This window comes from Schistocerca americana, chromosome X (genome assembly GCF_021461395.2).
Source record: "Schistocerca americana isolate TAMUIC-IGC-003095 chromosome X, iqSchAmer2.1, whole genome shotgun sequence".
NCBI lineage: Eukaryota > Metazoa > Arthropoda > Insecta > Orthoptera > Acrididae > Schistocerca > Schistocerca americana.
The window spans coordinates 270,068,900-270,082,971 of NC_060130.1; the positions used below are offsets into that span (position 1 = coordinate 270,068,900).

Below are 14,072 nucleotides of genomic sequence, written 5' to 3' on the forward strand. Positions count from 1 at the left end.
GGTGGCGCTAGGAAGTCGTCTTCGCCCTATGCACTGCATGGAAATTTATCCGTCCTTGCATACTTTCAGGACGCTGCACACCGTGCTGCCCCCAGATCTCGGAAGACTTGCTGTGAGATAACTATGTACTAGCACGACGTTTTTCATATTCAATGACAGAACCTGCTAGCAAGTGATCAACATTAACGTGCAGAAAAATCAGTGATTGATATATGAGAACCAGTGTGGAACAGACAATCAAGAAATCTAAGTTATATATAACATATTTTACTATGAACTTGATGTAAATAAATATATTGATGTTTAATTCATTTATTCAATATCTGTAGTGTTCTACGCCACGTAGTATCAACTCCGGTCACAAACATCATAACTGACATTCGAGAGTTATCATTTTGGTTTAGCTGCCAGTCGCTGAAACTTGTACTGATTGTCCTGTAAGTCCTCACGGATTACGATATAGCTTTCTAATAATACAATTCATTATGCAAGTAAGAGAACTGTATGCACACAGTCTAAGAAATATGCTATCATTATATACTAAACCACTTCTATGTACCGTGATTAAAGACGATCGCCGGCCGCTGTGGCCGAGCGGTTCTAGGCGCTTCATTCCAGAACAGCACTGCTGCTACGGTCGCACGTTCGAATCCAACCTCGGGCATGGATGTGTGCGATGTACTTAGGTTAGTTAGGTTCAAGTAGTTCCAAGTCTAGGGGACTGATGTCCTCAGATGTTAAGTCCTATAGTGCTTAGAGCCATTTGAACCATTTGCTACGGTCGCAGGTTCGAATCCTGCATCCGGCATGGATGTGTATGATGTCCTTAGGTTTAAGTAGTTCTAAGTCTAGGGGATTGATGATCTCAGATGTTAAGTCCCATAGTGCTCAGAGCCTATTGAACCATTAAAAACGATCCAAAAACACTTGTCTGTCTCCAGCCGACGTCAGTCTGCCTTTAGTTAGTTTCCGACGACGTCTGCCTGCCTTGAACTCTCCCGGAACCCTCACTACGTTTGTGTATTTCATCAAATACTCTGTAATGTGTATTAGTTTCCCGAACGACAGTCTGTGCCTTGCCACATATCGTCGGTGTAAGCCACACACACACCATGTTAGGAGGTTGTCCCTGACCATATGAAGGATGATTCGCGGTTTTTATTGAGTTTGTGTATGTCACGAACGTTAAATTATGACGTTGTTACACAACGTGAACAGTCTGGACAGTATAAAAAACGTGTCATCAAGTCATGTGCAAGAACGAGGTTCTGAATTAGCCACAGTCAGTCGTTATCCAGGGAAATTATCAAGCGAATAATGTCTCGGCAGTCGGAACTGTTTTAGCGTCTTTCTTTTATAATGATAATCATTTTAGAAGGTGTCTAATGATACCCAGGGCATTCTGTAGCCGATGGGTGGTGCTTGACTATTGCTAAGTGATATTGTGTTCTCAGAAGACGGTTTCAACAGCTTTACGTGTCAAGCAGTGTAAAACTCTCTATTAATCGCCATTCTATCCTTAGGGTGTGCACAGTGTTTTATGGAATCAAGGCACAGTACAAGGTAGGGTTCATTTGAACGTATGATTGAAAAACTAAGTATGAAATCGCTCTTACAGCTTTTCACCAAATGCAGGACCATTCTATGTATCTACAGCCACATAGATATTATATACAGTTTATAGATCTCCTTCATATGACATTCGCGAATAAAGAGAGGGAAAACAGTTCACCTGAGGCCTCTGCGTACACTCTAATATCCCTTATCTACTCAGATTGTCGTATACAAAATATTAAACAGAAAATGGAGGCTTATTGGACAGTTAGTATTGCATGAATTCATTAAACATCGTTTCACGAGAAAAATAGCGCCTTTCTTCCACTGTCATGTTGACTAAACGGGTCTATTACAACACTACGAGATAAATGTAAAAAGTTCTCTGCTTGGCACGGAGCTGACGTCACTATCAATGAAATTTTGTTTTTGTTTCGTTGGTACACGTTATGTAATAATGTAAGGCAAGTGTCAACTTCATCTGTAGAATAGTTTTGTTTATAATGCATTTTTACATCGCCGTGCTCTGTGTATTTTGTTTACGTGCACAGACGGGGACTGATGCTTTGAAGAGTCTCGTTAGCCTCAAATAATCTGGAATCAACACAGCTGAACATCGCTGAGATGGTCTCGATATTAGTATATGCAGTATGAATCCCCCGCATTGCACTCCTCAAAAGTTTTGAAAACATCGCGCACGACCTTGCTCGAAACACACGTGGAGGCCTATGAGCACGTGACTGCGTCACTTCCAGATCATCTAGCTCTTGTGTGAGCTCTGTACATTAACAGATGGTCGTAATTATGTGAAGTGACAGCGTAGGCAAACACTAACACACAATCCTCTATACTACGCTGAGAAGAAGGAAATGAGTTTAAGCGTGCCATAAATCGAAAAGTAAATTATCCGATTATTGAATCGCCATTTTCCTGGTGCTCAGCACCACGAGTGATGTATGACCCATTACGTAGGGACAGGAGACGCGCGTGATAGGTACATGTGTTGTACCAGAAAGTGTGTCAACAGAACCGGGCGGCGTCCCCTACGAGGAGGCTCGGCTCGCAACATAAGGCTGGGTCAGTAATAAAACGTATTCCCCACAATTAAGAAGCGTGAAGAGGCACGCTGCAGCAGCGGTAGGCAATAAGGCCTTCTCGCTATCGCGGGGTGACGCCACGGCGAAAGTGGCTGTCACAAATTTTCTCTGCAGTTCGTCTCCGAGAATGCGCGCGTGTGCGTAAAGGTTACAAGGTGGCGCTGCTCTTTAGAAATCGCCTTGCGTAATCTTCACACGTCGCACATTTTCCTTCTTATATGGCTGCGAAACATGGTTTTTGAAATAAAATTATATGGCTAACGCTGGTAATAAGAAAAGCGTTTGTAGGTATCGTATAGCTGTTCAGCATTAAAAACAAAGTAACATTCATTCTGTTTCGCCTTCCAGTATATTAATTATTCGGACTATGAACTCCCCTTCTGCAAGCTCAAGAAGCGAATTAAAAATGTGCAGTGACTGTTCTCTGGTAATAAGGTGAATCAGCCCATGAGACGCTGACAAAATGTAAGTCAAATCCTTTGGTACTAAGCTGATTTTTTGGCAGGTTCCTGATGGTTATAAGGTATATACTGGAACAGAAAATACCCTTAGCATAATCCCAAATGGGCCCCACTCGAGCCACTCCCAAAAGAAGTCGATAGACCTATAAGGGTCTTCCCCGTTCATAATGTTAGGAAATGAAATGTGGAAAAACATAAAGGCTACACAGAAATAAAATCTGTGCTGTTTTTGCTTCGAATAAGGCAGTAACAGTTGAAAATGAATGATGATAAGCAGAAAATGCTAAATTTCCTTTGCAGACCACAGGTCGGTTTTGGTTGCTTACTTCCTTGTGTTTTTTGAGAGGCTGGGTTCCGTCATCGGAGTTTACTGGTTCCAGAAATGTTAACGGCAAATCATTATAAAAGTAAATCTACTAGTCCTTTACAGATCCGCATTTATTATTCGTCCTGAAAGAAGTACAGGGCTATTACAAATGATTGAAGCGATTTCATAAATTCACCGTAGCTCCATTCATTGGCATATGGTCACGACGCACTACAGATACGTAGAAAAACTCATAAAGTTTTGTTCGGCTGAATCCGCACTTCAGGTTTCTGCCGCTAGAGCGCTCGAGAGCGCAGTGAGACAAAATAGTGACAGGAGCCGAGACAGCGTATGTCGTGCTTGAAATGCACTCACATCAGTCAGTCATAACAGTGCAACGACACTTCAGGACGAAGTTCAACAAAGATCCACCAACTGCTAACTCCATTCGGCGATGGTATCCGCAGTTTAAAGCTTCTGGATGCCTCTGTAAGGGGAAATCAACGGGTCGGCCTGCAGTGAGCGAAGAAACGGTTGAACGCGTGCGGGCAAGTTTCACGCGTAGCCCGCGGAAGTCGACGAATAAAGCAAGCAGGGAGCTAAACGTACCACAGCCGACGGTTTGGAAAATCTTACGGAAAAGGCTAAAGCAGAAGCATTTCTTAAACAAGAGATTGGAAAACCGATGGATCGGTCGTAGTGGAGATCATGATCAACAATTCATGTCATGGCCTCCACGCTCTCCCGACTTAACCCCATGCGATTTCTTTCTGTGGGGTTATGTGAAACATTCAGTGTTTAAACCTCCTCTACCAAGAAACATGCCAGAACTGCGAGCTCGCATCAACAATGCTTTCGAACTCATTGATGGGGACATGCTGCGCCGAGTGTGGGAGGAACTTGATTATCGGCTTGATGTCTGCCGAATCACTAAAGGGGCACATATCGAACATTTGTGAATGCCTAAAAAAACTTTTTGAGTCTTTGTATGTGTGTGCAAAGCATTGTGAAAATATCTCAAATAATAAAGTTATTGTAGAGCTGTGAAATCGCTTCAATCATTTGTAATAACCCTGTACAGCACTGCACAACTACAACTGTTTGAATTGTACAGTGATATACACCGTAACGTAAAAATAATAGTGATGTGCGTTTTCCTTTCACCTCTGTTTGCCACTTGGCCAGTTCCCTTTTCCAGCTCAGTTTTACTGAACGACCCCAGCACGTTGCAACTTGGCATTCACCACAGAAAGAAAACTTTGCCAGAAGTGAAGGCCACGTTAAATGGCACAAAAATAATTGTAGCAACGGCATGAATTTGAACAGGGTTCATTTCATCTTAGTTGGAACTCCACAGCTAACTGACCCACTACATTACGCAAGACAAACCCTCAAAACTGAAGACAGTAAACAAAGACATCCAAAAATATCTTGATTACTTTAATAGCTTTTATCAGTTTTTATGTCCCCAGCTGTTAACAATGGTGAGATCACCATGCAGGTCCTCATGTCACTATTTCAAGGGCTGCTGGTTGGCTTTCCAAAGAAATTAAGACTTGTGACATTGAAGAATATGTTTCTAAATGCACTTAATTTAAATTACAAAATTAATATTCTATGGTGATTTAGTGAAATGTTACCATCATGAGATATATCTCAATGAAAGCTATAAGCTGAAGGAGAAGCTGTGTCTTCCTACACGCGAGTGCATGAAGCATGCCTTAGGTGGTTACGTTTGACCAATTCGATATTTAGAGAAGTGAATATGAAACCCATCTAACGGCCACGCTTAGTACTGGCCGTTAAGTTGTCACCTGTTTTTATAATGTCTTTCTATCGCAGATTATTTTACAGGTGCGTGTCCTCTGGTTATTCTTGAGATATAAAGTTGAACTTATTTAATGGTGGCCTTCGAGTACAATGTATGAGAACTCCTAAAGAATTCAGTACAGAGTTATTCTCAAAACATAAGTGACCATTTATGACGTCTAGAAATTCTTTGCAATACATGCACAAACATGAACGGTTCCTCTTGTAAGTAACTATTATGAAATAACTTTCGTTAAAACCATTTCGGACTGTATGAAGAATAACGTATGGTTACAGTGTACCGAAAATACGAACATACGACTCTGTTACTAAAAATAATACTAAGAAATTTGTAATTTAGAATATAATTACAACTTCTTACTCATATACAGACGAAATCTGAAAGCCAAGTAAGTATTTCAATGAGGAAAGTGACTTCTGATATTTTGTCGGATTCTGCAATAATTGCTCGTAGTTAAAATAAAAGCACACTGCAATAATCATATACACCGGTATGTAATTTTCCGATAATTTAGCAACATATTTAGGAATATTTGTTTCTTAAATCCCTTCTTTTTCTTCTGGAGAGACGTTTGATAAATTGCCATCTTTTGAATGATACGTTTAGGTGCTGTGACAAAGAGGATCACAGGCTAATTGTTCAGTACAAATAACGATGTAGGTTAGATTACTGTGGAAATGTGGTACTTCATAATAACAGGTTGTAAGTGGACGTCATAAACGTTTCCAAAACTTCAGAACATTATATTTTATAGCGAATAGTACGCTGTGCTTCAATTACGAATTTGAAAAGACAACCACACTACATGCAAATTCTTGTTCAACCCAAAGCAAGTTACGTGTAATGCATAGCACTGTAGACAAAGCATGGACGAGCAATTGTGCTCACCTTAAATGGAAAGATGGCTTACGCTGCGTGGAGCGTGAGCTTATAGGTCAGCACTGTAACAGCATTTACAAAGTTCACCCGAAATATCAGCCTGCCCCTTCGCCGTCTAGTTATAACATCGCAGCAATCTGTGAACCACTAACCTCTGAATGTTCTGTATCGGACGCAAACGCGAAGAAAGCAGACTAATTCTTGTCGAGAAATAACTGAGAATGGGGAACTGACGAAGTAGAACAGTTGTATTAATCTCTCCGAGCAATCGTAAAATAATCATGACTGCTGTAGATCATGATTGTTATTATATACCTAAACTTTCAACTGCAAACAATGCCTTGTTACAGAGCTTAACTTTGCAGTGAAATCCATTGGTAATAATGAATTAATCAAATTCCATCGGCAAAATTTTGTAAAATAAAGCCTGGATGCAATATTAAGTCTTCTTTAATTTATCCAATAATATGCTCTTCGCTAATTTGAGACGTTGTGTGTGGAACAGGAAAATATGTTTCCTGCAGTAGTTATATACTAAAGCCATGTTCTCAGCAATTACGGGTCGAAGTCTGCATTACACAAACATTTAAAATATATAAATTGAGTTACATTTGGAATTCGAATTCTATATTCATCTCCGTAATCTGGAATAAGCCTTCTGCATAAGATACATCTTTATCGAGGAAGAAGCCGAAAAAGAGGTGTAACCTATATGAATGTGTTTCAAGTGCCGCTCAGTTAAACGCTGCACAAGAATAAGTGTAATATGATGAAGAACAAGATGAGCCTGTTTAATAATATAATTTATATAATTATCTCTTCTTTCACTTACATTTTTCTCTCGGCACAAATACGAATTTTTAAGTAACTAGTACAACAAAATGCGTTTCTGCTATATGAAGAACCGCCCGTGTTTTAGTCACATAGAAGGTACGACGTAAGAATATCACTGTCGCACAGCATTCTTAGTGTGTTTTTCTTATTAAGCCGGCCGGTGTGGCCGAGCGGTTCTAGGCGCTACAGTCTGGAACCGCGCGACCGCTACGGTCGCAGGTTCGAATCCTGCCTCGGGCATGGATGTGTGTGATGTCCTTAGGTTAGTTAGGTTTAAGTAGTTCTAAGTTCTAGGGGACTGATGACCTCAGAAGTTAAGTCCCATAGTGCTCAGAGCCATTTTTCTTATTAAATTCCATATTGTAGTTTATAGTTGTGTGATGAATTACTTTACATGAATATCATAACTTCAGCTTACGCCACAGGTTTTTCGAATTCAGAAGTAATATTTGCTGTGACCATATTCGTGTATTTTATCATCACATTTATGCGACGACTGAGAAGTGGCTTACATGACAACTTCCTCTAGTGACCTGTTCTCATCTTGCATCCAAAAAACGAACGTTTTCAACAAAGCGCTGAAATTTCTGTAAGCGAAATTGCTATGTCCCACCGATGAATAGTTCGAGGAATGATTTTTGTTAACGGAGAAATGTAACGTATTGCATTTGCCCCTTGAATGAAATCTAAATCTCTACGCGAATGATAAGTCACAGGCATACATTAAGTTATGTTGTAAAAAATTTTAAATACCTTACATTTTTCTCTGTTGTAGTCATATCTAAGTCAATAACTGTGAGTCGCAGTGCCCTGAAAATTTTTATGTGAATGTCTCTAACCTGTAATTCTTCAGAATTTGTGCTTCGGCCACTGTAAAAGCGATACACAAACAATAGGGATGACAAGTCATTACAAGACATGTGATCCCGCATCCCAAGTAGTTAGCGTACTCAAGGATTCCGTGTACAGCTGAATGGTTCAAGCCGAATGATGCGATGTTTACCTACACAGAGAGGGATGAATAGAAGACAGTGACAGAAGCAATTAATTATAATCCCCGATACGATGTATTACGCGAGGCGTTTAATAAACAGGTTGGTTTTATTCAGGACTCCAAAACCTCATATTATTTCCCACACTTCTGCCCTGAAAACCTTATTTTTCAACATAATCCACGTTCAATGTGATGGCCTTTCGCCAGCTTACTGGGAGCGCCTGTATCCCCTCATGGTACCACTCTACTGGTCGACGTCGGAGCCAACGTCGTTCTGCATTAATAACCTCCCCAACATCAATGCACTGCTTCCCGCGGAGTGCATCCTTCATTGGACCAAACAGATGAAAGTCGGAACGTACGAGATCCGGACTGTAATGCGTAAGCAGATCAGCGCAATTGGTTGCTCTTTATAGTATTATGTTAGGTGGCGAGGAGTCCAGTGGGTACATACCTGTGCGTACCCCAACTGGTGGACGAGTGTGTTAGCACTGCCAACAGAGACGTCCAGCTGTGCAGCGAAGTGTTTGTTTGTGATCCGTCGATCACCTCGAATGAGAGTGTCCGCACGTTCCAACATTGTGAGAGTCACACCTGTGTGCGGCCGGCCGGTACGCGGGAAATAGAACATGTTTGCGCGACGTTGTTGCGCTGATGACAGACGCCTCCCCCAACGACTCACCGTGCTTTTGTTCACTGATAGGTTTCCGTAGACATTCTGCAAACGCCTATGAATATCTGCGATGCTCTGGTTTTCCCTATGACTGCTATCTGCTTGGAACGCACCTCCGTTGCAGACGCAGTTCTGATGGCTATTTGTAGCGCCGCCACTTACCGGATCTTCATGTGACCATAGGGGTTGAAGCGGGAATATTCTACTATCTCCTACATGTTCCGCATTCATTCAACTGAAAATGGCCCAAAAAAAATGTGTTGCATTACTTATTGAACGCTCCTCGTACGACTGAGTACAGGAACACCTTAGAACAAAGCGCCCAAGGATCCAGACTGCGGACATGCACTTGAGGGCAAACACATTAAAAGTGTTCCCCATAGTCACCGTTCATTTGAAGCCAGACTTCAGCACATCTCCTCATCGATGCCACTACAAGTTTAAAATTCCCATGCGTGCTCCAAATGTACTGACACCTCTCAAAATGGTATAAGAGAGCTACGACCTATCCACTTTGTCGAAGATTCGTACTTCGTATTTCCGAACAGCCACATGAAAGTGTACCGGTACACCATCATGCAGGTACCACATACGCCCTGGCAGTTGCCTTAAGCGATTTAGGGAAAGTACCGAAAATCTAAATCTGGTTGTTTGGACGGGGATTTGAATAGCAGTCCTCCCGAATGCTCGGTGCAACCACAGAAGGAAATATTGATCAAGTGCACAGTGATATAGGCACTGCGAAAGTAACTGTACTGTAGAAGAATTAGTCATAAGAAACATCATCCAAATAGTTAATTAGCTTGTGTTGCAGGAAATGAAGGTACACACGATTAGGAAGTCGACTAGGTAGGAAATGTGGCGCTATCAACCCATCACCAACGACGCTTGCCCTAACTTTACTGGAAAATCACCGCTGATGTGCCTTCTTAATGATAATATATGGGCTCTCATAAGCCTAAACGTGTGTTTTAGACGTTGTTATTACGGTCTCGGGTGAAGCATGCTTTGTCTGTAATGAGGAACTATGAATCATTCCCACAATGTGCAGGGATCCATTTTCAGAAGGCAACCTGAGCTGGAAAGTCAGGAATGAGCAGGGCTTGCACACTTTGTACATTATATGCGAAGAACTGTCCCTCACTTAGTAACTGCCGAATCGTGGAGGGTGAGACGCGTTCTGCTGCAGCAATCCGTCTGGTACTTGCGGCCGGCACTGCGTTTAGTTGCTGTTATATGCTCTCCTCCATTCGTAATGTCGACACTGTTCATGGTCTAACTGCATAGTGCATGTTAGGTTTAAATGTATCGATGTGGTGCTGGCATTGATGGGACCTAATGAACACACTGCTGTCTGGCTGTCGTCTCTGAGTATACACTGCATAATACAATTGTGCTGCCTCCCGTGTAGTGCTATTACCACGTCCGTACATGAACTGGATATCCGCCATTTCTTCATTCTAAAATGTGTGAGGAGCCATGGTAACCGCTTAAAATACACTGTATTCTGCTTGCGTCTTTCGTTTGTACCTGTTACTCAAACACGCTGCATAAGCCTCAGTACTACAGATTTGGCTGTCTTAATTGTTGACAGAGTATTAGACCCTAAGACAACGACCACTGCTTTACAGGAAAGAATATTATTACTGAGAAGGAAAGTTACTGGTATCGGCTCGTATTATATGTTAACTGACTGAGATTCGAGTTTAGTCCTTACTCATCAAGGAAGTTGAGTGCATTTTGCGAAGGATGAATCACTAAATGCTGGCATTATTTGCAACTAATACCTACTTTTTGGAAACTATGCTAACAACAAACTTGTGGCATAGCCACTTTACAGCTAGATAATATTTTGTCCTTCACGCAACAAAGTACTACGCATCTGAGAACAGAGTCTTCTTTACGTACCAGATCAAGGTGAAGCGTTATCGGTCTATGTACAGGATGGCCTTGATACGAAATTTAGGTTTTTGTTGTGTTGGTACATGTTGCGTCGTAATGTGACTCAAGAGTTAACTTAGTTTTGTTCATACAGCCTCTCGAATTCATAGTGTCGAATGAGTCCCTTTCAGACGAATAAGCTGTAATATTTGGCCATCAAACTTATTTTTGGGCGATTCGCCAAAGGAAATTCATCCAAATGAGTGAACGTTTACGTGCAGCACGCTTCTTCATTTTGAGAGTTAACAAATTGACATCCAAATAGATGTGGCCATACTTCTGTTGAAGATGGTCAGACCACACATGAAAGAAGGAAGATTCGAGTTTAACTTCCCGTCGATGTTCTTTTAAAACGAGCATCCCCGACAGTTGCTTCAAGCGATTTAGGGAAAGTACCGAAAAGCTAAATCTGGTTGTGTGGACGGGGATTTGAATCGCAGTCCTCCCGAATGCTCGATGCAAGCACAGGAGGAAATATCGATCAAGTGCACAATAACATAGGCACTGCGAAAGTAACTGTACTGTAGAAGAATTAATTACTGAAGGCGATTTGTGCAAAACGAGAGCCCCAATTGTTGAGTGATGAAAAAATCAAATTCGAATAAAAAATGTTTGGACTGTTATAAAAAGAACCTAACTTACTTGTGCACTGATTTGTTTCGGTGAATACCAGGAACGAAATACCAATCAGATCAATATCTGAGGCCGATAAGCCGGCAACGTAACAGGACGAAATCGGTTCCATCTGAAGGCTTCGTTATGATTAGTCTATTATGTGGTGCAAGGGTGATTTAATATGTCGACTACCTTGTGTAGGTAAATATGAATCTAGTGAAAACCACAAAAATCTTTTGGATAAACGGATTTGGAAAGAAAGTTAGGATAATTGTTGCAACGATCATCCTGGCCATGAAATGTTTAATCCCTCTTGACGCCCATATGTAAAGAATTATGTTCTGATTATACTGAAGAGGTTGTGTCACTAGTTGAAAGGTTTTATAAGCAATCCAGAATAGCAATTCTGTGATGGAATGTACTAACTATGAAATCTGTCTAATAGTCTTTTCATCTAAATAAAGTTTTCATCATTAAGTAAGTGTATTTTTGACCTAAAAAACGGTACTTCACTGCCCGTCCGAGGAACAACCGTAGCATCCTTACTGGTGCGATTGTCATTTTGTGTCACCTGAAACTAGTCTATCTCTGAAAGGGTTCTGTCATTAGATCTGAGCTTAGCAGTTTGTCTCTCATTGAAATCCGAATGTGTATGGTAGAACGACAAGACTTTTTTATGGTGTATGACAGCAAAGAGTTTTCTGTCTCGAAGTCTGAGAAATAACTTGGAATTTTCTTTTGCTGGAAAAGTGACTTGACAGTTTTATTACTTAGGAGAAGTGTGTTACCTTATCAGCCTGTCGCAGGCAGTCGATGCGGCGCATTTTGCCTTTCTGGTCAGGGTTGGACAGGACGCACATGGCGGGCTTTTTGCCCGTGATGCTGAGCACGAAGTCTTCCCGACACTCCTGCGTGATGTCCTTTCGCAGCTTGCCCAGCAGCCGGGACGCCCACTTCTGCTTCACCTCCACTTTCTCGTTCTGAAAATTGACAAATAGAAAAATGTGAGCATGTTTAGATGACATCTGGTAACAGTCAGAAGATACAAGACGTCTACGAATACACTATCTCATCAAAACTATCTGGACATTGATTAGCAGACATTAATATGGGATTTGTCAACCCTTCGCCTGTATCACGGATTGAATTCAGCTGGGAACGCTTTCAGTGAGGTGTCTAAATGTATGCGGTGGAACGGCAGCCCAGTTTTTCTCAAGACCATAAATCAGAGAAGGTTATCTAGATACAAGGACAATCCAAATGTTGCACATGAATTTGCTTGAAAATAGTACGTAATATTTTAACAAAATTTCAAATGGGATAGTATAATAAACATCATGCATTTAACCAAGCATTGTAACTAACTATTAAGGGGGGAAAGTCTGCACGAAACACCTACATAAAAAAATAATAACTAAAAAATCAATGTGCTATCCTTTGGCCATAAGATGCAAAGATAAAAGTTCACCCGGAATCCAGAAGGCACATGCTACTGGTCTACTGTACTATGCTTCGTTGTTACATTAGAAATTTTGCAGTTTGTAATTTTGGACTACACTTCTGTACAACACTACAGCATGCCGCACTATGCTACAGTAATGTAGTACTTAGTATAAGCACGAAGGACATTTTTTTAATTTGTCTTGATAGTTAGCCCCTGGCACGCTGAGGCACAAATCAGGATTCACAGGAGCTGCGCTGCTGTTCTACTTAAGGTGTAGGGATCGGGAGATGGTTGTCAGAGTCTCTGGAAACCGTTTCTGATTCTCAACCACTTCATCTCCTCGCTGCTTTGGGAAAGTTTTTGCAGTTAGTTGTTCTGACGTGCTGCGTCTCGTTCCCACGATGTCTGACCTCTTCTAGGATGTCTGTCGGCAATGTAGGTTTGCAGTTCATAATCTGATATTTCGGCTGTCAACGAGTTCAAAATGGTTCAAATGGCTCTGAGCACTATGGGACTTAACTTCTGAGGTCATCAGTCCCCTAGAACTTAGAACTAATTAAACCTAACTAACCTAAGGACATCACACACATCCATGCCCGAGGCAGGATTCGAACCTGCGACCGTAGCGGTCGCGCGGTTCCAGACTGTAGCCCCTAGAACCGGACGACCACCCCGGCCGGCACACAAAACTCCATGTCTCCTTTTGTACTGGCGGGTGGGCTGCTCGTGACATGACACAAATCACGGAATCGTGGTTGCCTGGTGAAGAAACCAGTGACAAAACTGCTCCCGATGTGGAAAGTATGTCGCTAACATGCCCTCCACACGCTGTAAGTGATAAGGGCAGTAACAATTGCCATAGAGAATGTTCCACACGGTCCTCTGGCTTACCGTGAACTGGTGGGCCAACTGCCTGGTACTGACACGGCGGTCGCCTTCCACAGTGTTAATCACATTTTCCTCCAAGTCTGGTGTACGAACATTTCGTGTACGTCCTTCATGATTACCTGCTTCCTGAAAGGTCCCTGTCTCAGACAAACGGCGAGACACTGCTGCAAACATTGAATGGTCTCCAGCGTGGAAACCAAGCATTTCCGGACATAAGTTTATTTGACCTTTTTTGTTTCGTATCCTCTCATCGATCAATCTCTAGAGTTTTTGCACGGTGAAGAAAAATCACACTGTATAATTTTTTTTATTCCCTTTAAATTAAAATCGTCCGCAGCTCGTGGTCTTGCGGTAGCGTTCTCGCTTCTCGCGCAAGGGGACCCGTGTTCGATTCCCGGCGGGGTCAGGGATTTTTCCTACCTCGTGATGACTGGGCGTTGTTGTGTCGTCTTCATCATCATCATCATTCATCCCCATTACGGTTGGAGGAAGGCAATGGCTAACCACCTCCACTAGGACCTTGCCTAGTACAGCGGTGCGGGTCTCCCGCATCG

The 14,072-nt window shown here is 41.9% G+C and overlaps 1 protein-coding gene across 7 annotated transcripts in view; it reads right to left on the bottom strand.

The window, feature by feature from the left end:
• The window catches only part of LOC124556761 (nuclear factor 1 X-type), a 587,449-nt gene that overhangs the window by 341,089 nt on the left and 232,288 nt on the right, over positions 1 to 14,072 (bottom strand). For all 7 annotated transcript variants that reach the window (XM_047130767.1, XM_047130763.1, XM_047130765.1 and 4 more), the window contains exon 3: positions 11,975 to 12,166. In XM_047130767.1, the coding sequence (XP_046986723.1) occupies positions 11,975 to 12,166 (192 nt within the window). The remainder of the gene's footprint in view (positions 1 to 11,974; positions 12,167 to 14,072) is intronic.